Here is a 25,331-nt window from a genome sequence, read left to right as displayed (position 1 = left end):
AAAAAATTAACATGAGTAACCACATTAAAATTTCAATGAATATTCGGAACGGTGAAGTTATTCTACCATCTAAAAATTTTCCTTGAACAGTTTAGTATTTTTGAATGTATTGGAACTGCTAAAGATGGTTGGTATATTACCTTTAGAAGAAAGTTTAAAAATTATCATTAACTCTACTGGAAGAATTAGAGTAACATCTTTTACTGATCATGAAATAATAACTCCTGTTAATTCTGACAAGCATAACTTTATTTTAGAACATATTAGAACAAGTCATAAATAGTGAAAAAATAATAGAAATTATAAAACTAATTATAAAACTTACTAAAAAATATTTGGATATTTTCTTTTAAAATTAAATTCGAACGAAAATATTGGCATATCTTGTATGCATGTATTTGTAATTTCAGTACAAATTCAGATTGGCTCATTGAAAGATTTCATTCAACTAACTAATATAAAAATTAATAATATTAAAATTTAAAAACCTTAAAGAAATGCCTGCTAAGCTTATGATTTCTGCAGTAATAATAGAAATAAATATACTGGATATTCTTCTGTTGCTTTGTTATATGAACCACATAACAATTCTGCCGAAATCGACTTGAATGTTACAGTATTTGAACAATACAATAAAAAACAAAAAAAATCATTTTATGAACAACCTTATCTAAAAAATAAGCAAAAAGCAGAATCAATATTAAATATTATGCGCTAAGGTCTGAAATGTTTCTGATCTCAACCCAAAAATGGCGTCAATAAAACTAGTGAAGGTAGTTGTGCAACTTTTGACAGTTATTCACTAAAGTTTAGGTCATTTTGAATGCGCAGTTTTTAGTTGACAGTCATTTGAGTGAGTCGATGTGAATGTTTTTGTGAAAATGGAAAAAATTGAGTATCGAGCTGTTAATAAATTTTTGTTTTTGAAAGGTAATACGCCTACGCAAATTAAAGATGAGTTGGGAAGCAGCACAGTGAAATTTGGGCAGCTGAATTTAAACGTGGCTATATGAGCTTGGGAGCATAAAAAGCAAAAACTGTTCTTTCGGCGAGGAAAGTGATGGCGACTGTTTTTTGGGATAGACATGGAGTTATCTTAATTGATTATCTTCAAAACAGAAAAAATATTACACGAGCATACTACGCATCATTACTTGACAAGCTGAAGGCAGAAATTGCGGGATAGCGGCTACATTTGTAGAAAAAGAAAATCCTATTTTACCAAGAGAACGCGTCGTCTCACACCAGCAAAAATCCACGAATTACGGTTTGAACTGCTTCACCATCCACCTTACTCACCAGATCTAGTCCCAAGCGACGGGTTAGAGAGATGAGTGCATCGCTGGGAGAAGTGTGTAGAATTACAACTATGTAGAAAAATAAATAAAAAAATTAAGAAAAAAATTGTTGTACCATTGTTAGGTCGGAAACTTTTCGGATCACCGTATCTGATATTATTGGTTCTAAAGACATCTCTTATTCTATGTCTTATAAAAATTCTATCGTAGTCCATATCCAAATTTTCCCATTATTCATTTAAAACGTCTCCCAGCTCATAAAGACTGTCTGGAACGATATTACAATTTGTTATGTATCTCTTTAGGGGGTCCCAAACATGATCGATTGGATTTAGATCTGGACTATTTGCCTGCCTCATAATTAGTCTACAGAACTATTTTTTTTTGGAGATGAGGGAATGCTTTAAGGGCACACCCGATACTGAGTATCGGGTAGTGTGAGACTGAAGTATCTGTCTCCGATTTAAGTCTGATCAGGATCACTCTTTCCACAACTTTGCTCAGGTCCATTTCTTTTCCTATGCCCAACGTTAGTGCATCCGGGTTGTGGTCAGACGTGCCTTGGTATCTTTGTATCTCTATGTCAGTTGCTATGTTCTTGATAATAGCGATGTCAAGAACGTCTGATTGACCTCTGCCGTAAGGGATGTAAGTTGGTTCGGTAGGACCTGCAACGAAGGCTCCTAGTGCTTAGGTCCATTCTATTACCGTTTGCTTTGGTGGTCCTACTGTTGACAGTTTAGGTTGTTGGGGTGTCAGATTCTAGTAGATGCTATGCTTCCTCCCTTATATGGGAGGGTTTGTATAGGAATGTTATTTTGACTGGGCCGGTTGTGGTGTGTATTTTTATGGAAATATTGTCCATTGTAATGTTTGGGTTTGTTCCTAGAAGGCTGTGTGAGACGCCTGATTTGATGAGGATGACGGCTACCCCGTTTGGAATGTTCCCGTCGTTTCTGTACGCGTTTGGCCCTGGAAACTCAAGTCTACTTCTTGGGGTACACTTGGTTTCCTGCAGGCACAGAATGTCTGAGTTAGTGCTCCTTCACGAGATCGACTAGGTCTGTTCTTCTGGCATTGAAGCTGCTTATGTTCCAGAAGATAAGTTTGATTTTTGATGGTTTTTCATTATTCATCATTTTTCAGGTTGGTCTGTGTTCCCCGAATGACTTTTTGAACCTTCGGTATAATGTTTTGAAAAATTCTTTCTACAAGCATCTTCTTTGCGGCGGTCCTCAGTCCTTTTTTTTGTCGTCTCATTTTTGTTTTCTTTAATTTTGTGTGTTTCTACTTTTTTGTTTTCCACGGTTTTTTCCTCTTTTTGTGTGTTTGTCGTATTTGGTTTTTGGAGTGGATATTTTGGGCGTCCACGGTAACTTGCCAGATGTCCTTGTTGTTCGCAGTTGATGCATTTTGCGGTTCTGCTGCCTGACTCTCTTTCTAAGGTGCATTCCTTTGACTGGTGCTCACCAGCGTATTTGACGTACTTTGGGGGAAAGTGCAGCGCGATTGAGTGTGCCCGAAACGCTGGCATCTATAGCACTCACTTGGTGCTGTTAATTTTTTCTTTGGTTCGACCTTTACCATTTTTGATTAAAAATAGTGGCATGGGTTCCTTTGTTTTCAGACTGGTCATCCTTGAGACAGAACAGTTCTCTATTCCTTTGCTTTCTGGTTCGTCGGCAATGTCTTACGTGCTTATGGATTTTGGTAGACCCCGCACTACAGCTTAGATTTACTTCTCATCCGGTAACTTCTATGAATAATACGCTCTGCCGTTTTCTTCTAGGAAAGCCGTCAGTTTCCTAAAGTTATAGAAAAGGTTTACATTTATTTTAACTGTTGAGTCTAGGTTTTTGGCTCTCTCAATTTTATTTTTATTGTTATTTTATAGTTTTTCTTAATGTCATCCAGTCCTCGTTGCTTTCAAAAACAATTGGGGGAATTTTGAAATTTTGCGTAAGACAGTGGGGCCTCTTTAGGGGTTTTCGGAAGGTCGTCGTGATCTAGTTCTACCGTCACCTCATCGCTTTCGTCCTCTTTCACTAGCCCTCTAGTGATTTTGCCTCTTTTCTTTTTTGGTGAGGCATTTTGTGTCTGTTCTCTAGAATGTTGGAATTCAAGTTTCATTTCAGCTTTGATTTTCTGGGATGTGTCAGCTTTCATCTTTTTGAGACTGCTCATGATGTTTAGATATTTTTGGCTCCAATGAGGCTCTTTACTTCCGCACGGTGTATTTGGGTTGAAATAACAAAAATCTTTTTGTTAGTTAGACATTTTTTGTCTCGTTATCTGTTGGACTTTTATTAGAGTTTTTATATTTTAAAAATTATACGATACTTTTTGTGATGAATGTATATTAATATTTGAATATGATGAATTTTGGTCAGTTTTGTACATCAAATGATTTAAGTGTTTTCTATTCCACAAATGTGTTTTTTTTATCTGTCTGAAACCTTTTTATAACAAACACATTTGGAGTCTCTTTGTTCTTTATTGTTGTACAAGTGACAATTCCATGAAAATTGCTGCTTTTTTATTTGTTCATAAACCAGTTATCAATATAGGAGTATAAAGGATTCTATTGACAATTTTTAGTATGCAAATAAAGGTCAGGAATATTGAGTCACAAAAAATGTGGCAAATTCGATCTGAAAATTTTAGGTAAAAACGGACTTGATGCTTCGGGCGTTGTTTGGTAAAGTACTTAACGCTTGTTTTCACTCCCAGAGCGATTGAAAAATAATAAAAAAATCTTTGTATAATGTAAATTTCACATGAATAAAATTGTTTTTGGTAATTTTCAAAGAAAAAATAAATTATAACGAAAATGGTTCGGTTCGGTGGTTAAAATGCGGCCAACCAACGAACAACAGGTGCAATTCACTTTCGCTGCACCTGCTTTAATTCCATAATTATTCCGTTGATTTCTAGTCGCGTTCACAACTTTTCAGACACACAAAACTACTCGACTAGATTTAATTGTTCTGTTTTCTGCTATATAATCTGTTGTTGTTCGCTCGACCGTTTTATCTGATACCAAAATCTAAATTTCATCTTTCTTTGGTTACCCAAATATTTTCTATAGCATAAAATTAATATTTCCTATACTTTTCAGGATGTTACTCTACAATAGTTTATGAGAAAATTTTCTTTCTAATTGAAAACTACTTTCCAAAACTGCTAAAGAGTACACTATAAAAGGCAACTTTACCATACATATGCACGTCTTAAACTCTCGAAACACTCATGGAAACCACTTGGAGTGGTGAGTTTAAATGAATAAAAGCCCGGAGTAGCTCAAGTTCATACGTGCCCGGATTATTTGAACGAATGTCCCACTGGGGACCGATAAATTACCTACATAGGAGTTGTAAGTTTTTTTTTTTTGTATTTTAACTGGAATCATTTCGACTTTTCATCATCCATCATCGCACAACACAAGTTTTTTCGGATGTTTCGAGAGTTTATACAACGTTATCAATGTTGAAACAATATAACTTCTATTTAATTCCTTATGTGGGAGTTTTTGTACATTCTCATGGGTCTCAGTAGACAGATCTTTTTTACACCAATAAACCGTGTTTGTGAACCAAAGAACTGGAATAGGATTAAGGGCAAATTCTCAAGGATATAATAAAGTTCCCACACCCCTTCCAATCTAACAGGTAGCAAAAATTTAACCGAGAATCGTGGGTAAAAACTGTACAATTGATTATAGGGACAGAATAATGTATTTTTAGTTAATTGATGAACGCGCTTTGTGTGTACGAATTTGTTAAACATAAACAATCAACTGATGTTAATAAATAACAGAAGCGGGCGACACGGCAAAAGATAAACAACGCTATTTAATTTATTGCAATTAACAATGCAGAAATATCAACATTTATCTTTTACGGAATACACATTATAAATGCTTAAAGTTAATTGAACAATTTAGTTATATAAACTACAGAAATCCAAACGCCATCTCTTGACCCATAAAATATTCGTCAGTACGATCTCCGGGCGTCATTTGCAACAATTTCATGATTATTGTTCTGGAAGGGATGAAACGCTCGGCAATAAAACTAGGGATGCGGAATTAAGGCTCGTTAATTTAATAATATTAGAGCCACAACGTTCGTCGAAACCAGGAACAATACATCATCGCTTACACAATACAATAATCTATGCCTCGCTCTATTTTAGCTCATTTTCCCTAAACAGAAATGATAATTTAATGGTTGTACTCGCTTAATTGAGTGTCGTTTTAATTAGACCGTGATTTCGGTACACGAACTGGTGCACCAAGAAACGACCGCCCCACCACTGGTGACGAGGCACGTGCCAGCTTTCTCACACTCGGACCATCTGTTCGGGGGTACCTTTGTTTCGGACGGCAGATGTTCGACAGCTACATCCCTTGCATCCCCTTATGTTCCACACCGGTTTCGTTCTTGAATCTCCGGGAAGGAACTGGTGTTGGTTTCAGATGAATTTGTAGTTTTTTTAGTTTGGAATTTGATGTTTAAAAAATATGTTGATTGTAAAAATTACACTCATTAAAGGTTAAATGTATTTGGGTCGTTTTGGATTTGAAAAAGAAGGATTCTTTGAAATGCCCGTCGTTTACCGTCCGAGATTTTGCCGACAAAAAGCTAGAAAATATTTGAGATTCCGTGCATTGTGCAATTTTCAATGGAGTCCAGGTAAAGTCCCTTACACTTACCAGATGAACGTGAAATAATAGCGAAGGAAACACACATCAGAATGTTCATTGTAGATGACTTCTTGGAACTGGTCTGAGCTGGCTCTTTTCTGAAGGATTTTTGCGAAAAAAATGCTATGAAACCCATAAAATGTGTGTTATGTTACTAGCAGTAGCGGAAATTGGCGACTAAACAAAATTGTGTTCTATGAACGCGAATAAATGAGAGTAATTAATTATGAAAAAAATTATTTGAATAGAGTATAAAATAAAAAATGTTAGTTATTATGTCCACAAACCAAAGCAAGGACAAAAAAGAAGCTCTAATTGCCTCGTGGGCAGATTATTTTACCCACAGTGGACTATTTGGGCAGTTACAAATAACATAAATATTCTCAAACTAAACTATAAATTCAAATGCATTAAATTTTACTTTTAGTGTAAGCACACAACACATTTGACCTTTTATGATTGCATATCTGTTAAATGTATTTTAGTCGTTAAATTTGAATGGCAAAAGTAAGCAAAAACTGACAAACTATTGAAAATTTTATAATATGCCATTAAAACGTTGCAGACTTGGAAAAACTATGAGTTTAAAGCGTGGAAAAGATTGATTGGATCACATTAATGCACCAGACGTTCGTGTACGTAAGGCACGGAGTATAAATGCAGTCCAGGGAGTTTTATCAGACGCTAATTAAATCTTTTATTATACAATGTTCCTTATGTAAAGTTACTAGAGCAGAGAATTCAAATTTCCGATAAAGCTGCATAATGGGTCCATTGTGCTGTGCTAGGATTTCCGGAATTTTCTTTCCAACATGCGCACCACAATAAGGGTTTGTTAGATTAGATTTCCCTTGAGGATTTTTACATAGAAATTTGGTCCACCTCCAGAGCAATCCGAGTTATTAAGTCAACGATGCAACAATCATTACAGTTAAACGTTTACACCGCATTAAACTGGTTGATAAGATGCAAAAACTGGGCAAAAGAACGACATAGAAAAACAATAAATATCCTATAATGCCGGATTACTATAATTAATTGGTTTGTTTACTCTAGACAATCATTTTGCTGCTTCCTCAATTTTAACAAAAAAACAAAAACTAATTTATACTGTACCGAAGTCACCAGCAGGAAATTATCCCCTTGAGCGTAAATAATATTAAATCGTCATTATATGATTAATTATTGACAGTACATCAGCAAGTTCATTATAACCTACGTGATTAAATTGCATGCATGCATTAAATCAAGTTCGGCCTGTTCCTAATGAGACGCTTTAAAATCATCTATCTATTAATAGGCTCGATTGATAACAACGAAAGTTTTAATTTCACAAGATAATTTATGTTAAATGGGGGTTTTACTTAAACCGTATTGAATGACGTTTTGCAAATGGGAAATAAAACGAATTGTCGCAAATTGCACAATAAAATAGAAATGTGAAAAACACTTTCTCACAAAAAAAACAAGCACGCTTCAATATTGCGGATAATCAGTGGATAAAAAATTTCAATTTTGAAACGAATGAAATGACAATTGATGGATTAGTTCTCATAAAATTCGTTCGTAATTTGTTCGGCGCCAGTTCAGTTTTTTGGCCGGTACGAAGGCCAACATGCCCATTAAATGTACCATCGGTGAGAAGAGTCGTTTACCAAGCGGTTTTACCTACCGACTCACATCCGTTTTCGATTCGTGCTCCACAGGGGAGTGGACACTTTCAAGGTTCGATCGTAGGCACATCCAATTCGTGACGTAGAAAAAACACGAGATCCATTCATAAATTCAGTTACTCGAGGAAATAGTGGAAATGAATGAATGAGCGTGTTGATTATGTCTAATGAATTTATTTTGAGGATTTTTGTAGGTTTTGCTCAATGGCAGGAACAACGTGGTACGTTTTGATTACTGCGCAGGAAACCAATAAAAGCGAACGGTTCTTCGAATTGAACCAAATTAAATGCAATGAAGCTGCTTATGTATTCATCCCAAAGTACAAACTACTATTTATCAAATTAGAATAAGGTGTACTTTTATTTAATTCACTTCAAATTGTCTTATTTTAATAGTTCATCTATGTTAAACTTTGTTACAAATTACATTAAATTAAATAATTATAGAAGTACCAAGCTGCTTTAACCTTTTTCCTCCTTGCCCTTTCTTCCTTAATTTAACACCATCATCTTAAGATATCAGAACTTACCAAGGTTTATTGGTAAGCATTGTTTATAAAAACGATTGGTTTATTTTTTCTAAAAATAAATAAATAAATAAACAAATAAATAATAAGATCTTCATATCAGAACGAAGTTTAGATACCAAAAGGTGGAAGTGACAAGAAATCATAGGCTGCCCATCTGTAGGTAGCCGGCCGGCTGCCGATTGGAAGGAAGAGGGCTGTGCCCCGCAGCACACCGGCACCGCCAGTACCATTTCGGTCGTCGTGCCGCCTGCAACGCCGGTACCAACTATTGATCGGTTCATGTTAGTTCCCGAGTGCGAAAATTTACTTTTTATTTTAGTGGTGGTTTTTCAGTTTTTGGTCCTTTAATGACTAGCAATTTGGATTAGTTTTTGATTTGTTTTAGGTAAGTTGTAATCATTTTACAATTCCACTCAAAATTATTCACCTAAACAACAAACAAACACTAAAAATTGGAGTGACAAATTTATTTTAAAACTTAAAATTATCATTAATTTATTCAAATACAACTTTATATATAATATTCACATAATTTTTTTTGCTTGTTTGATTTCCGGTCGGATAAATACTGGTTCTTGAAAGAGCCTATAAATGAAATGAAAAGGATGTGATCTTCAGAACGCGGGAATATATTAATTGTGCTGATAGTCTGTAGGAAATGCCACGGTTTTTTATTTTACAAGAACTTGCTCTCATTTGTGTTCATCTAATTAATTTCCTTATTTTTCTTTATTTTTTTTTTTTCCAGTAGATATTGCTTAAAAAACTGGTTTTATGATAGTGATAATTCTGTCTCAATTTTCACAGTTAAAAATGCAATACTTTGAACTTTTTTATACTTTATCTTTCCTTGAGTATAATTTCATTTTTATCGTATTACTAAATGTTTGTAATCCTTATTAATCTACTTGAAATCTACAAATTAAGACTTGTTAACCTTGTGTATTCAATTCAATGCTTGCAATTTATCTTCTTTAAAATTCAATAACAAAATCTTCATCTTGTTTTCATTTCAGTTGACTCAGTTACCGCAAAATCGAATCAAAACAATCATCCATTCATTATTCATTCATTCAGGAAGCAAACACCGAACTTTAGCACCGTCCCACAATTAATTATTTTTAATTAACAATAAACCGTTGTTACGATAGCAGAAATAATCTTTACTGCTCCTCCATACAGACACCAGCCAATTATGATATTCAAATTAAATTTACCTTGATTAATTACCAACCGACGATCTTATCACAAACCGCTGCTTATCATAAACAACCATGAATAAAATCGTTATTCAACGCAATGTGTTTTTGTATGGAAACGGCAGATGTGGACTGTTTTAAATTTGTTGCAGAAGATGATAAACTGATTCAATAATAATGGACCTTCGTGTATTTTACTTATTCGCCCTGTTTAACTTATGCCGTGCGGAAGACGATCTTCTCGACGCTTACGTGCGACATGTGGAAGAACGAAACGTTTTGGATTACGAGGATTACATTCCTGCCACGCTCGACAGGACGAAGAGGCAAGTCAACGATCTGGCTCAATGGACCCACTCAGAAGAATTGGACAGGAATGGTTTCGTTGTGTTGAGGTGGCAACCGAGACATCAGGAGATACTTTTTAGGGTCGAAGCAAGGACAAAAGGATACATTGGCATCGGTTTCAGTCCTGATGGCGGGATGGAAAACGCCGACATTGTTATTGGATGGGTTGACGATGGAAATGGAAAAGCATTCTTACTGGTAAATGAACTCAATTGTTTGTTTAAAATAGTTAAATTATTACAATTCTGTTTATGTTTGTATTATTTTTCGAAAGTATGAACGAACATATTCAGTTAACACATTTATTTTAATATAACGTTCATCATTTCTGAGAAGTCTTGCGAATTCCACGGGAAGTGAAAATTTATTTACCTGTTCATTTCCGGTATGGGGCCAGTAGTAAGGAAGTGGAGGCTACAACCGTGAAAAACAACGAAAGAGATACGTTACACATTTCTGTAATTATTGAGTCGTTAGGCAAGACGAAAGTTTTTTTTTCACCAGTCACTTATATTAACTACGAGTAGTATGATTTCCCTCTGGACGTTCCAAGGGAATCTGATAAATCTTTGAACTTGAGTAAGATTAAAGCAATGAGCGAACGTTTTAATAATTCACTTGCATCGAAGTGATACTTACATGTCTGTATCCAACCATTGTAAAAATCCCTGTAGTGTTGTACGAACTCAAAACAAGAGTCGTTTATCAAACCACAAGATTTTCGAGGATGATGAACAGTCCATTTATGAGCCCTGAACTTTTTAATGCCCCGAAGAAAAATGGGAATGATAAGGGAGCGGAATAGTTTTAGGCACTGAAAGGATTGCGTAATAATGGAGGGGATTGACTAAATCGAGGATTTAAGTTCTTTACCGCACGATAAATTACCTAAACGTAATGAATGATGTTTATACTAAATCTACTTCTTAATTTAGTTAAAACGATCTAACTTTGTTGTGAGATTTTTGTTTATTATCTTAAAATAACTTTGAGAGTTAATTGGGTCAAAACGATTTATATTTGCTGCGTTTAAAAGATTTTTGTTTGGATGTTCAAATTATCATAACCAGTTTTAATTTTCGATTAAATTTATTTCGCATTTAACGACAACGCAAAGTGTCAATATGAAAGAGATTTTTGAATTTTATTTTTCGTTGGCTTAAATATAAAAATGTTTATATTTAAAAAGTTTTTCCATGTTCTAAAACAAATATCAGTCCTATAAGTAACAATTTTATTAAAGAACCTTTTCTAAAGTTTCTCAAATAAATTAACCAATGTAACAAACCCCTGCCCTTTGATTTCATAAAACTCTATATTTTATTTCCGAACTTTATAAACTTATTTAACTTGTAACTACATTTGAAAAAACGTTCTATTCCATCCTTTTTATAATGTGGTTAAATAAAATTGGTAGCAAAACCCAATTTAAACAAAAATGTGTCCAGACATTCAAATGAATAAAAAAACATGTACTCCACCCCAAAACGACAACCACCAACAGAGCTTATGACATAATGAAAATGCACAATTGCTCATTACCATATTTTCCATACACCACCATAACACCTGACCGGAAGTGCCGGTTTTATTAAATGCCAAACGTTTAAAATCGACTTTAATGCCGTTCAGGTGCCCATTTTAATCTTTCACACACAAAATTTCGACTCAATTAAATCCCATTGTGCATTAAATTCCATTTGTCCGTGTACAATCTCAGTTTATCCAGTTGCGCTGTTCGCGATGTGTCGTGAATAACGGCCGGGATTAATTTAAGTCGGGCCGTGATTCAAATTTCAACGCGCCATTGTCATTCACGGGCGTCGTTCTTCCGAGAACATTACACAACCGTCTTGGTAAAAAATATTTCCGACCATCCCCCTTGAACAGATGGTGGGTACCACCTGCCCCGTCGCCGCTCGTGCCTTCCGGCGCATAATGAACTTCCCGCCCTGTCGAAAATCGGAAACCGGATGCCTGACGAATCGAACGTACACGCGAAAAAATTCGGAAAATGATATCGTTTGATTTGCCACTGAAACGTTTATTGCTTTCATCGGATTTTATTGCGTGTTTTACGTCCGATCGTAACAATAAACGTCTGTGCCCGATTAATAATTGAATCTCTTTATTATGCTCGGCGAATCTATTAAACGGTTGAATGAGACTATCGACGGCAAAAATGTCGGATGTTTTAGACAGTTATTAAGATTGCATTTGTGTAGGTTGTTTACATAACGTATTTGCAGTAAATCGGATTTAGCATTCATTAACAACAATATCCTGTATGTGTAATCATGGGAAGAGGCGGAAAGGAAACGAAGTGATGGCAACTGGAATGTGGAAACAATTCATACATATTTCACATTTATTTTTTCATATATTTTATTACTTTCAAACATATTCAAACTCAAATTCAATATTTTCACCAATGTTGACAATTAAATTACAAATTTCTTATATGTTATGTATTTCTGTTAGATATTATTAATTAAATTTATCTGATTTTGATAACGCAGGGGGATCAGTTGGATAAATTTGTCTTCGGCAAATATTTAATTTTCATTTTTGGAATATGTAAGTATTGATAAGGTATTGGAAAACCTACTCTAACGTAACCAGTTTGTTTGAAATAATTAAAATATACTGAAAAATAGAAATATATTATATAATAATTCTTGATTATTGATTTTAAGTGATATAAGATTTTAATATGTTATAGGGAAGGTGGGCATCATTACACAATGAAAAGATAAATTATATTTTTATGTTACAATATTAAAATATATATTCGTCAAATTTAAATCGTATCATATCGTAAATAAATATGGTCGTAGTTTTTTCTGATATATTTATATGCCTTTATAACATAATCAGTATTTTGCAGTGCTCTTTAAAATTCTCAAAAACGAGGATATGAAAAGTTAAAGTTTTCTCCAAAGCCAATTTCCCTATACTTCCCTTATGTACCATCATATTTAATTTAATACAAAAAGAGTTGTAACTGTTTCTTGCTTCAAATTAATGATGATTTTTTTATTAAATAGTAAATTATCTGAACTAATGCAGTATTAATTAATAGTAACAGGACGTAAATCATTTTAAACTGTTAAGATTTAAATTTGTGAACCAAATATTATATGAAACTTCATATCTGAAGTAATTAATTAATAATAGCCAATTAACAACAACAGGAAGTAAATTATTTTTTAAAAAGTACAGTTTTATTTTATGAACACATTGTTTTTAATCCTTGTGTGGGAGACTACAAAAATTAATAACAGCACCGGTATATCACTCTTTCACATAATTAATACCAAGTGGGAAACTAATTAACGCCGATTATACACAATTATCATTGGCGTAGATTGGATAAACGAAATATATTTTGCAAAACAGACCCGATTAATTAGTTTAGTCTGTTTTTTTTTTTTTTTTTGGAGCCTGTAGAAAATCACTCGTGTTTAACAACGTGTTTAAAATTTATTTAGCGTGGTATAATGTAAATAAGTGGAACGGTTATTCTATTACACTTTCCAGAATTTTATCGCAACTCTTTAAAATAATGATCAGCATTACACTTTTTATATCGACTCTGTTTGGCTATACAATAGTTGTATATTATTATATATAAGCAAAGTATATAGACAAATTTTATGGTCTTTTCTTAAAACGAATGGAAGTAACATATTAATAAGATTGAAAAATGCATTAGGGACATAGGGTTACAAAGACATCGAAGATCCCATTGTTAAAGGAGAACAAAGACCACCAATTGAACGAATAATGGCACGGATTAAATTTGGATTTAAATCTGTGGTTTTATTATTTTCCACTACATTGCTTATGACGGTTGGCCGTGTGAAAACTAACCCAAGACCCTTCTTCCAATTCTTTCGTTAGCCGCACCGTCACACGAACCTCTATGATGATGGGATCGGATCTCCCAATTTTTCACTGCAACAATTTAAAACGCGTTCTTGTTAACTTGAATTGAGGCGGCACTTCTTATAACAACTGTTAAAAACTCTTTGACACGCATTTAGAAATTATTCCCATCAAATTGACAATTTGTAACTTCATCGACGACGACAAAAGCCTAATAAATAATAATTAGATTTGAGTGGGGTCGTTAACAATTCATCTTTGACGGCGGTGTCATCCCCGCTCTTATATTAGATTATTCGCATTCGAAGAAAAAACTCGGCAGGATGAATGTTTTATGTAAATGTTACATCGAGTGTGGCCTTTCTTTAATCAGCAATTTATTTAAGGAAAAAACTTGATGCCAGTCTAGAGAGATTAAGAACGTGAAACGTAATAAATTACGTTATTGTGACTGAATAAAAAATTAATACTGTATCATTATTTAAATTTGCAATTTGTTCCTGTAATCTGAGATGGCTCAAAGTAACTTGAGACGCCCTTAAGTTCTTTGATACCCAGATTATTTTTGTCGTATTCCGAGAATATTTATTTTTAAAATTTCGTTTCATAAAACTTCACTTATAATTTCTCCAGCATACTCGTGTGTTTGTGCATGAGAAAAATCTTTTACTGGGAAAAAATACAAGAAAATATTAAAATGGAATCGATTAGATGTAGGTAATATAATTTGATGCCGGGAGGAAGTTTATTTGCCGTGTGAATAGCTTTTAAGTCGTCGTGACGGACGGTTATTGCAAGTAGTTATAGTTTATGGACAATTATCCTGTTGCTGTATGGGTTTCATTAAATTTTTAATTAATTTTCTGCCCGCGCTCTCTGTGATGATCGTACAAGGCAATAGATACCGTGGGGAATTTCAAAATCGTTAACAAAGTCTTTAATCCACGGCCAACGCATTATATTATCCCTTCGAGATACAAATTTTGCATTCCAAATTGTGTTTGTTTAGAAAGTTAAAGGACAACAAGAAAAAAAATTGTACACACCGTTAAAAAATTTGCTCTTAATTCATAATTAGTAACCCAACCTTTATAATAATAAAAAAAATTGAATTAAATTTATATTCCTCTCTCAACTTGTATCCGGCCATCCTAATTGAGAATTTGCATTTTTTTCAAGGACTGTCACGGTGTTCCCAAGAGCCAGGGAAGCGCCCCAATCCGGGACGAAGTAGACAATTACACCCTCATGGGGGGACAGCAGAACGACACCCACACAGTCATCGAGTTCCGTCGTGCTTTGGACACATGCGATCCCAACGATTACGTCCTCAATGTAAGTGGAACTTCCGATCAATATTTATTTAAGAGCTGGTTTTACTTGGCAAGAAAAGATCTTTGTGCGGCCTTAGAGCTGTTGTTTTTTAACGTGTTTTCGCCTTGCTACCGAACATCCCCCCTGAAAATCGTCTCCATTCAATATTTATTGAACATGGGAGGCTGATTTATGTCTTCCATTTGGGTTTTAACACGCTCTTATAGACAAAATAATGTGATTTGCAGAGTGACACCGTGAGGATGATTTGGGCCTTCCACGACATCGATCCACCACACGGCGGTGGTTTCATCTACCACGAGGAAAATAGGGGAGTGCAAAGCTTACATTTGTTAGGACCTTCACCTTTGCAACAGCCCCCCAACACCAACGTCAGACATTGGGATGTGACGTTCAAAAACGTAAGTGCTTTGTTATGTAACGGTTATTTATTTAATGAATGTATTTATGGCCGTTCTTTTCTGTTGATTATTATTCAACAGGTGAGGGAATTGGTCGTTTATATTCGATATGAATCACGCGACTGTGACAAACAATTGTTTAAGGCGGAATCAATTGTAAATGTGCCTGGGAAAACGTTTAATTCACGTTTTATGACCCAAAAGAGAATTTTAGCATATCCGAATAACACTTATCGACCGAAACTAAACCCTTGAACTGCGGATAATTTATCATAATTTCGCGCTGTCAGAAATTCGTATTTTCTTGACCATTTCCATCGCTCAGTGCTCCCGTCATTCTGGAATTCCTGCCAGACACTCCGACAACTGACACATCCCCTATATATTTACCAAACCATTGTCCTCTTGTTTAAAATGCCTTCCGTCACACATACACAATTTACATAAAACCCTTTATCCCACACACGTACATAAATCTTGGCTGATAACATATCCCAGAACCGCGAATTCCGATAGTGTTGCTTGGTTGAATTTTTATTTTGGGTGAGAAGAAGGGGTTCTGACCAGTTAGATTTATATTAGGTGATGAGGGAGTGATAAAATATGTATACATGCGAGAGAAATGTGGTTGTGGATGAATTTTGATGAGTTTGCTCGTCAGGAAACTCAGTTGTTTGCATATTTCAGAAGTTTCAAGTCATATTTTGTCTTAACCAAATATTGAATAAAAGTTACTAAGTGTCAGGCAATTTCATGAAGAAAATAAATTTAATGTAGAGCGATGCCCGAAAGTATTTATTTCTACCTGACCTAATGGTTGACTGTTACCTTACAGACAGATGTTCGCTTAGGCAAATAAAAAAGCCTTTTCAATAATCACTTTACTAAAAAGTGGCTTGTTCCAATGTCACTACTAAAATTAAAATTTATTTTATGTTTACACTTCAATATCAACAAAAATAACTCCCTAAAACTCAATAATATGACAAATATTTGTCCTGCTTTTACTTCAAAATAAATTACCCATTGCTTATACATTTCATGTGTTTACAGTTTAAAGTTACGGATAATATGAACACAATCTACTGGTGCAAAGTGTTCAAAGCCCCAATCCTGAACACCAAACACCACATAATTGGATACGAACCACTAATCGGCAAGAATCATTCTAAGATGATTCACCACATGATCATGCACGAATGTCAATTAGATGGAAGTGCAAATGCGAAAATATGGGAGAAATATTCAGACGAAGAGGGACAACTGTGCTATACTAACATGCCTATGGACTGGGAAAAATGTTTAACTCCTTTAGTTGCCTGGGCAGTCGGTTCAAAAGGTAAAAACTATATTTAATTAAATTAAAAATTAAATTAAACAAACATAATTCTGAAAGATTTGAATACTGTATAGGGGTAGCCGAATATGTTTCATAACAAAACGATATTTCTAATTTAACGTGCAGTGCACAAAAATTAATATTTTAAATACCCGTTGCCAAATATTCCTAGACTAATATTTACTAATGTAAAATGTAAATGTATCGGAAAAAATTGACGTATCATTCTAATTTTGATTTACTCTTCATACAGTTTTAAATAATTTCCATAAATTAGTCATGTGAATCAATAAAGCACTCGATTGACGCACCTTGTCTTAACATCTTACTAGCATTTTAATCATTTTAGGCGAGTTCTTCCCAAAACAAGTGGGGTTGCCCTTAACCGGTCGCCAAAATGCATTCTACATGCTAGAAGTTCACTTCGATAACCCTTCAATGGTTCAAGCCGTTGACACATCCGGTCTACGCCTTCACTACACCAACGAGCTGCGGGAGAATGAGGGTGGAATTCTGATAACTGGAGTGGCACCCTCCACACTTCACTTCATCCCGCCTTATCAACAGGAGTACAAGACCGCCGGCTATTGCAGTTTCGGTTGTACGAAGTCTGTGTTTCCGAAAGATGGCATCAATGTTGTTTCGGTTATGTTACATTCGCATTTGGCGGGACGGAAGTTGAAGTTGAGACATGTGAGGGGTGGGAAGGAATTGCCACCTTTGGCTCAAGATGATCATTATGACTTTAACTATCAGCAATCGAGGACGTTATCTCAAGCAACGACGATTCTTCCCGGCGACGGATTGATAACTGAGTGCTCTTATTCAACTGTAAATAGAGATAAACCTACCTTAGGGGGCTATTCGACATCTGAAGAAATGTGTTTGGCCTTTGTTCTTCATTATCCCAGAACTGAACTTGCTGGGTGCTATTCAATTCCTCCTGTTAAGTACTTTTTTGAGAATCTAGGCGTGAAGGAGTTTTACGGGAAGAATATGTCCGAGGTTGAGAAAAGTCTACTGGAAGGAGAGTAAGTGGTTAATTGTGTAATCTGTTTATCGTATTGACGGTTGTTTTTATTACAGTTCGGAAATAGTGGAAAAACCTCAATCGACAACCAAAAAGCCTCTGTTCCAATACAATCCAGGTGATGAAACGAATCCGGAAGCAAATCGTAGGGCAATCCTAGCTCTACAAAATGCCAAAGAATTTAGTATTGAAGGAGAAACAAGTGAAGGTACCTCAGTATTTGATAAGTTGATAATCAAGGATCCAGCTGAGTTCAGGAACAAGACCTTCACCTCTCATTTGCAAAATATTCCTTACAACGAAACTATTCTAACTAAAAAGATGGAGGAGTACTTTTACACAGGGTTACATTTAACTTTCTGTAGGAAACGAGATGATTCATTAGCTATTGTAAGTTCTACTTTTATAATTTGTAAAAGGATTTAATTATTTTTAATTTTAATTAATTTTCAGAAAGAAAACATAGAAAACTTGCCAAAGTTCTCGTCATATGAAGACGGAGAAAACAGCATTCGTTGCAGTTACAAGCAGAGGAGATCATTTGCAATTTCTTTGTCCACAAAAATTTTGCCAGAATTGTTTCTTATATTCAGTTCATTGATTTTACATTTTCATTAACCAATACCAAAAAATATCCTAAGCAAGAAACCCTTACACTTGAAAACGCACTTCAAATTATACTTTTGCAAATGGTAGAAACACTTTTAGTTATTGAAATTTTACTGTTTTGTTTGTAATTATAGTTTTATTTTAGATATACTTTATTTATTTATTTTCGTCGCGTGTGTATTTTATAAATTGCCTGTATATATTTAGTCACATTATCATTAGTTCACTTGTACATATCGAATTATTACCAAATAACTAGAAGTAGAAATAAGTTTATAAGAGTTTTATAGGCTGACAAGATGCTGTGAAATTAACCGTAAACTAATTAGTTTTAAATCAGTCAAAACCTGTACTTATTACTTTTAAGTAATCAATATATTTTGTATAATTTAATTGCGATTACGATTTATTTCATCCAACCAAAGCAAAATAGAACATCAACAGTTTCAGTAACTTTCAGAGACTGTAACCGACATTGTTTTCAACATGCATGAAATCCATTGAAATACTTCGAATTACCAAAACCTCTACAATACATCCGGTCGTATAAATCACATGTTCCAAAACTATTTTATACGAAGTTTCAGTGCAGGGGAGTTTAAGGTGTTTATGTCACGAGTGTACGCCGACAATAAGATGATTCGTCCCCCGGGTGTTTCTTTGCGTGTTCATAATTGAGGGTGGGTTTTTTGTTGACACTCCGCTATGAATTTCGCGTGTAAATTTACCTGGGAGTCGTACGGTGAATTTGTAATCAAAAAGCGGGGGATCACGTTTGTGAATATTCAATTACGGCGGGGTTTAGTCGAAAACCCGTCTAAATTTGTTGTGTTGTGTCGGTCCAAAAATTATCCAGTCAGTTATTTCGCTGAAAAAGTCCGAGTTTTTTGTCTGTAAATGTGTCGAGACAGAAGTTGTTTGTTAAAATGATTTCCATGATGAGTGCGTTTGCCGTACGACAAAGATAAACTGCCCAGAGCTGCTTCTTTCAAGTTATGCGTAATAAATTTGTATTTTTCTAAGGAGATTACTAGTTTATTATTCAAAGGATATTTGAATTGTAAAACACCAAAAATTTCATTCAAACATAGTAAAACGATTTTTGTATTGTAAAAATAAAAAAAATTGAGTTCAAATTCTCATACAGAATACTTAGATAATCCACTATAACTCGAAATTGTTGACGTTGTTAGAAAAGAACAAGATATATAAATTGTAACTTGATATATGAGCAACACAAATTAATATTATTTTATTTAATAAACAAGCTATTCGAATGAAAAATAATTTCAAATACTTTCTACAGAGCTTAAACAATTCGAAAACTAAGCGATACCTATTGATTTAATTTAAAAGATACAGTGTTATAGTTTACTTCTATAATGTGGTGCAGAGTTTGTTCGACAGATGTCTTTTATAAAACCGATTTTCAGTTTTAAAAATGATCTGTCTTCTTATGATTTCATTCATTCGCAATAGAACAATACACTGTCTAGCAAGATTTGAAACATATCTCAGTTTCTTATGATTCCGATTTGCATTAGAACAACCAACTGACTAACAGAATTTGAAACATATGTCACGTTGACATACTTATACGTATATGTCTTTATATTTTTTCATTTAAAACCTTACAAAATTCTCTTTGGATTATTTTCAAAATTTTTTCTGTGAATGAAGTCCCGAAGATCAAAATGGTTCATCTCGATCGTGCAAAGGAGATCACAATCACCTTTTTCTTATCAGGAACAATATCAATGACTACTAAAACATTAGTGGCTCCAATGGAGCGTACGAAAATGATACTCCAAAATCAAGGATCTGCTTATCAAGTACTAACAGGAGAACGAAAACCTTACAATGGTGTTTTGGATGTCTTGAGACGAATCCCCAAAGAACAGGTTGTATAACAACAGAGAAAATATATATATAGAAGAAAATTTGATATATTTCAGGGTTATTTGGCTTTTTGGAGAGGCAACGGGGTCAATCTGATCAGAACTTTCCCCACAATGGCTTTCAACTTTGCTTTCAACGACATTTATAACAACATCTCCAATCTTTTTTATGACACCAAGAAATATTTCGCATTTTCTAAACTCAGTTGCGGAGGTTTAGCCGGATTTACCACTGGTACATTACTATACCCATTAGAATTTTGTCAAACCAAACTAGCTAGTGATTTTGGATCAGACCCACATTTTGTTAAAGATAGAGTTCAACGAGAATATTCTGGGTTGTCTAATTGTATTTACAAGGTATACCATAGAGAAGGCTTCTTAGGTTACTACAAAGGATGGATCGTTGAATGTCAAGGTATATTTTGGTACCGAGGATTATACTTTGGACTGCACGCACTTTCCAAAGATAGATATTTGAAATGGTCCAACATCAAAGACGGGAAAGTTCCTTTTCTTCCCAATTTTCTTCTTGCTATGGTTTAAAAATAATTTCATTTTTATAATTAAAGTTGATTAGTTAAATTTTAGATGACTACAGTTACAGCTGGATGCGCGGCTTATCCATTTGACACTGTTGGGAGACGGTTAATGTTAGATTCTGCACGGGAAAAAGAGTATAAGCTGTTCAACAATAGCAGGGATGCAGTAAGAAAATTATACAAACAAGGTGGTATCCGCATTTTCTACAAGGTTGGTTACTAATGTTAAATTTAGTTAGTATGTTCTCAATGATGTTTTGCAGGGTGCTCTGGTAAATTCGGTTCGTTCTGTTAGCAGTGCTTTGGTTCTATCTTTGTATGATTTAATTCTCGACGCAACTGATTGGAAGAACAAAATTAAAAAGTGATGCTTGTATCGTTTAAAACGATAATAAAAATGTATTGTATTATAACTTGTATATTTACTGTATAATATTATAGTGATTTCAAACATTCAGAGTTTATATTTGTGTAAAAAGATATTATTTAATGTAGATAACCATCGTCGTTGATCAAAGTTGGAGAAGCGGACCAATACTTTCTTCCATATTTCTTCACGTTGCATATCAGCCTCAAGGACAAAAAGTAGAATATCTCAACGATGGACAAGAAAGAGAAACCTGTGAATAAGCCCAGAATACCTCCACAGTTGGCAAGGAAATCGGTCTGGCCATACAATTCGTTCCTTTCCGACGTGATGAACTGCTGGTCCTTGAAGAAGAGCGTCAGCCTCGACATCTGTATTCTGTTAAAAATTATTTATTTATTATTTCATATCAAAGAGTTTTTAATTATTTATTTATTAATTTTTACCCTGGAAATTCACTGATGTTGGCCTCGTAAGCTTGGAAAACCTCTTTATAGTTGAACTCTGCTTGAGAAGTTTCCGCGTTGTAGGTCAAAGATGTACAAGCTGGTAAACAGTTGCAGTTTGAAATGTTCATGGAACTCAATTCCAAATCGTCGATTGCCATATTATCCAAACCTTCCTGTACTTCCTTTTCCAACAGAGCACTTTGTGCATCGAACATACACTTTATACTACCAGAGCCACAAATATCCGTGTGTTCCTCATCTACAAAAAAATAACAAATTACATTTTAAAATATTTTAAGAGAATAGATTATCTTATACGAGGCATATAATAGGCGACACATCCACAGGCAGCTAGAGTGGCATTAGTTAAGCATTCGATCTGACAGTTTTGTTGAGTATAACTTTTATAAAACGCTAATTTTCTTTCACTAGAGAAAAAGCACTGTCTCCTCATAGGGTCATAATCCCTTAAACCTTCTGAAGTAGTCATCATGTCCGGTTTTATAGCCACCACCATCTCCTGATTCAATGGTACTCTGAAATATTGCATTTGGACTCTGGGAATTTCTGCAGGATTGTGCAAGAGAATCTATAAACATATAAGTTAGTAACAAATTTTTTTGTTTGGCAGTAAGGATTACTCTAAATCCTTGGACAGGCCCGCGACATATGTAATCTAAATCTTGCTTGTAAGCGGACAAAACCAAGAACAAGCCTCCTGCTGCTCCAGCCGACATGGCGCGTCTGGGGAACGTGTCCTTGGGTGAATCTTTTGGATAGCCCATTTCCAGAGCCCATCCTTGGGATTTACGACCGTGTGACATGTAATCTCCGTGGAGGAATCTAAAACAATTGTTTGTGTGCATAAGACGCACCTTTTCCGAATTCCTGATCGATACATTATTTTTATATTTGAAGTTCGTCATAAATGTTGCAATCTAATTAATCGTACTTACACGTTATTATTAACTAATTCGGGCTTGTCGAGCATGTTAAAGGTGAAACACAGTCCCTCGTCGGTTAGATGGGGTGTGAACAAATTGTAGCAGGAGTCATTATGCATTGTCCATTTACAACTGAAAAAAATGTCCGAGAATTGAGGTGCAACCTGGAAAAGATTTTTTAGAAGAGAATTTTTAGTGTAAAGAATTAATTTACCCCCATCAAATATTCAATGGTTTTAAAGTCGGTTGTTTTGTTGCCATCATTGTATAAATGGTTATCGCAGACCAATGCACTGTTTGAAAAATTTTGTAATCTATAACAAAATGATTGTCATATTAAAAATTATTGCGGAGTGATTGATAATACTTACTCCTCCTCAGATATGTTTCTTTGCTTGGTGTACTTATTATAGACATCAGTAAAGTTGAATTTTCTTTGTCTCATTTTTGTCTCAGAACAAATCGTTACTGCAGGAAACGGAATTTGCCAAACTGGAGTAGGACTTCTGGCAAAGCTTACCAAAACTGGCGATTGATCCCATTTTACCCATGTTTGTATTATCAACCCAATACAAAAGTACAATGAAACGCAAAAAAGTAACACCCAGAAAATTCTGATAACAAAAAAAAATGTATATACGTTATAACACAGCAATATTTTATACATACTTCTCGAAAACAGAGCGATTTTGTTCTCCCATATATTTGAAACCGTGGATTCCGGTATTTTCAGTAAATTCGGTGAAGTAGTCATGGACATTTTTCCTAAAGCCAGGATATTTTCTCTTGTATTTTTTGGGTCCATTCTCCAACTTCACCAGTTCTTTCTCTGGTATTTTATCGTTGGATGTGAGCGAGCCAGATCTCTTCATTTCAAAATCTGTAAGATACACCTTATAGAACTACCAGAATACAGGCGTTATATAGATTGATGTTTAAAGAACGAACAACGGCAGGAAAATGATCACGAAAGAATAGCGATTTTAATTATAAAACGTCCAATTTTAATAAACATAGTTCACGCCTTCCACCTGGGGACCTACGTTAACATTTTTCTTTTATTTTCGCTTAAATATCTATCATGAAAATACATACACACAGCACATTAATTCATATTAATGTCCAATTAGTCTATAAGGGGTAGTTTTCCTGCCCCGCAAAACAAGGGGAAATGAATTTTAATGAATGTTGTCATGGCATGTGTATTAAAATGCGTTTAGCAAAATTTATTGCTATTATTTTAATTAAGTTAATGGGTTTGGTGGGCGATCAAAAATTTGCTTGTAATGCTCGACATTGAAATTGTATATTCTATTTTGAAGGTTATTAATAATGGATTTTTGTAACAAATGGATTGCAGAACACGTACCAATTTCAATATGATCACCACTGTCAAGTTTTAGATTCCCCTGCTTGGAAAACATTGCTTGCATTCGAACATAATATGAAAACTGTTGAGGCTTGGCGACAAATTTAAAATTGAATGCAATTCATATTTAAATCGGTGTTTCAAAATAATCATATTTTATTACAACTGCATATACATAATGTGTCCATAATAATAATAATAATTTGAAGAGGAACTACGCACGAATTATTTTATTTACGATACTTTTTATCAGTATTTATTTCTTTTTGATATGTCGTTTATATTTGAAATTTGATTGAATTAATTAGATCATATATGCAATTATAATTCTATTACTAAATCTAATTTAATATGTTACATGATAATTTATATTTATACCTCTTATAAGATATGCACTGTCAGTTAACTTAAATTTACTTTTTGACCAAAGTGTGCTCATGCGGGTAACCGATTTAGACGCCGACTTTTTCCTTGAAAGTTCATCAGAAGTATTTTCAGATCTTGAAAATTTGAGCCCGATTCGATCAAATCCGACCACTGGAGAATTTTTTGAAATTTGTAAACATTTGTATCTCAGCTTCTGTAACTTAGAGATTCTGTTCAAATAGATATTAGCATTAAATTCATTTCCGGCTTAGGTGGAAGCTTCCAACTAAACAACTACATTAGCAAAATTTTACCTGTTTTTAAAATTCTCTCAGATCTACAGCTTCCAAAGTATAGAGTTAAATAACTGCTCTATTTTTTGTGGAGGTGTATTCTGTTGATATTTGCCCATTTTTTCCTTAATTATCTCGATTTCATTATTATTCGGACATCCAAAGCCGATTGATTTTTCTAATATCGTTATTTTTAGATGGCTGTAACTTTTTTCTCGGAACGATTTGCTTCAAATTTTCAAGGAAGTTAATCTATCATGTTCCCAACAAGCTCTGAAAATTTTCAAACATCTCGAAAAATGAAAGTAGAAGGTAGAAGAATGGAATTTCTAAGTTATATAGAAACTGAGATACAAATATTTGAAACTGACTAAAAATTGACTTTTTTTAAATTTCAAAAAATTTTTCAATGGCCAGATTTGATCGAATTGGGCTCAAATTTTCATCTTATATCTGACGTACTCTCAAAGAAAAAATCGGCGTCGAAATTTACAACCCAAAAATTAAATCTAAACATAGGTTCAAAACGGTGGCAATGCATTCAGATTTCGGTAGTATTACAAAATCGTATAAAATTGTAGCATACGTAATAAATCGACGATTTCAATACGGTATGAAACTAGACAGTTGGAGTCTTAATCACAATATCTGATATTGTAATTAATTGTATGTAAAATAAATTCAGAAATCTTTTTGACAATTTGCTACTTACGTTAAAAAATAGAAAAGCAAAATAAAATTGTCCTAA

The 25,331-nt window shown here is 34.2% G+C and overlaps 3 protein-coding genes across 4 annotated transcripts; 2 read left to right on the top strand and 1 right to left on the bottom strand.

Annotated features, from left to right (window-relative positions):
• The first annotated feature begins 8,453 nt into the window (after positions 1-8,453).
• Positions 8,454-18,738, top strand: LOC109608557 (MOXD1 homolog 1). Its single transcript, XM_020025005.2, has 8 exons — positions 8,454-8,591; positions 9,558-9,951; positions 14,821-14,976; positions 15,204-15,377; positions 16,431-16,716; positions 17,066-17,747; positions 17,803-18,136; positions 18,200-18,738. Exons 2-8 carry the CDS (start codon positions 9,583-9,585, stop codon positions 18,362-18,364), a joined length of 2,166 nt encoding a protein of 721 aa, XP_019880564.1. The 5' UTR covers positions 8,454-8,591; positions 9,558-9,582; the 3' UTR covers positions 18,365-18,738.
• Positions 18,739-19,968: 1,230 nt separating this feature from the next.
• LOC109608613 (ADP/ATP translocase 1) lies at positions 19,969-21,248 on the top strand. Of its 2 annotated transcripts, none has more exons than XM_020025126.2 (4): positions 19,969-20,256; positions 20,311-20,793; positions 20,845-21,006; positions 21,059-21,248. In XM_020025126.2, the coding sequence occupies exons 1-4, from the start codon at positions 20,050-20,052 to the stop codon at positions 21,161-21,163; spliced, it is 957 nt and encodes a 318-aa protein (XP_019880685.1). In that variant the 5' UTR covers positions 19,969-20,049; the 3' UTR covers positions 21,164-21,248. The 2 variants fall into 2 exon arrangements, with proteins under 2 accessions (XP_019880685.1, XP_019880677.1); XM_020025118.2 differs by having other exon boundaries at positions 19,969-20,259.
• A 33-nt stretch (positions 21,249-21,281) lies between these two features.
• LOC109608608 (pickpocket protein 28-like) lies at positions 21,282-23,987 on the bottom strand. Its single transcript, XM_020025104.2, has 9 exons — positions 23,925-23,987; positions 23,225-23,435; positions 22,927-23,169; positions 22,770-22,869; positions 22,568-22,719; positions 22,253-22,454; positions 21,930-22,200; positions 21,609-21,870; positions 21,282-21,540 (listed from the first exon to the last, which is right to left on the bottom strand). Exons 1-9 carry the CDS (start codon positions 23,977-23,979, stop codon positions 21,282-21,284), a joined length of 1,755 nt encoding a protein of 584 aa, XP_019880663.1. The 5' UTR covers positions 23,980-23,987.
• Positions 23,988-25,331: the final 1,344 nt, after the last annotated feature.

The sequence above is a fragment of the Aethina tumida genome, chromosome 1 (assembly GCF_024364675.1).
Source record: "Aethina tumida isolate Nest 87 chromosome 1, icAetTumi1.1, whole genome shotgun sequence".
NCBI lineage: Eukaryota > Metazoa > Arthropoda > Insecta > Coleoptera > Nitidulidae > Aethina > Aethina tumida.
Note: the sequence above shows the minus strand (reverse complement) of the source record. Positions and strands in the feature narration are given on the sequence as shown.

Bases quoted from the DNA above. Each gene is read 5' to 3' on its own strand.
- LOC109608557 (XM_020025005.2), top strand. From the start codon at position 9,583: ATGGACCTTCGTGTATTTTACTTATTCGCCCTGTTTAACTTATGCCGT. The intron at 14,977-15,203 runs GTAAGTGGAACT...TGTGATTTGCAG, and splicing joins CCAACGATTACGTCCTCAAT to AGTGACACCGTGAGGATGAT. The intron at 18,137-18,199 runs GTAAGTTCTACT...ATTAATTTTCAG, and splicing joins GAGATGATTCATTAGCTATT to AAAGAAAACATAGAAAACTT.
- LOC109608613 (XM_020025118.2), top strand. From the start codon at position 20,050: ATGGTTCATCTCGATCGTGCAAAGGAGATCACAATCACCTTTTTCTTA. The intron at 20,260-20,310 runs GTATAACAACAG...GATATATTTCAG, and splicing joins GAATCCCCAAAGAACAGGTT to GGTTATTTGGCTTTTTGGAG. The intron at 20,794-20,844 runs GTTTAAAAATAA...GTTAAATTTTAG, and splicing joins CCAATTTTCTTCTTGCTATG to ATGACTACAGTTACAGCTGG.
- LOC109608608 (XM_020025104.2), bottom strand. From the start codon at position 23,979: ATGTTTTCCAAGCAGGGGAATCTAAAACTTGACAGTGGTGATCATATT. The intron at 22,720-22,769 runs GTAAATTAATTC...AATCTTTTCCAG, and splicing joins CCATTGAATATTTGATGGGG to GTTGCACCTCAATTCTCGGA. The intron at 21,871-21,929 runs GTATAAGATAAT...ATTTTTTTGTAG, and splicing joins TGTCGCCTATTATATGCCTC to ATGAGGAACACACGGATATT.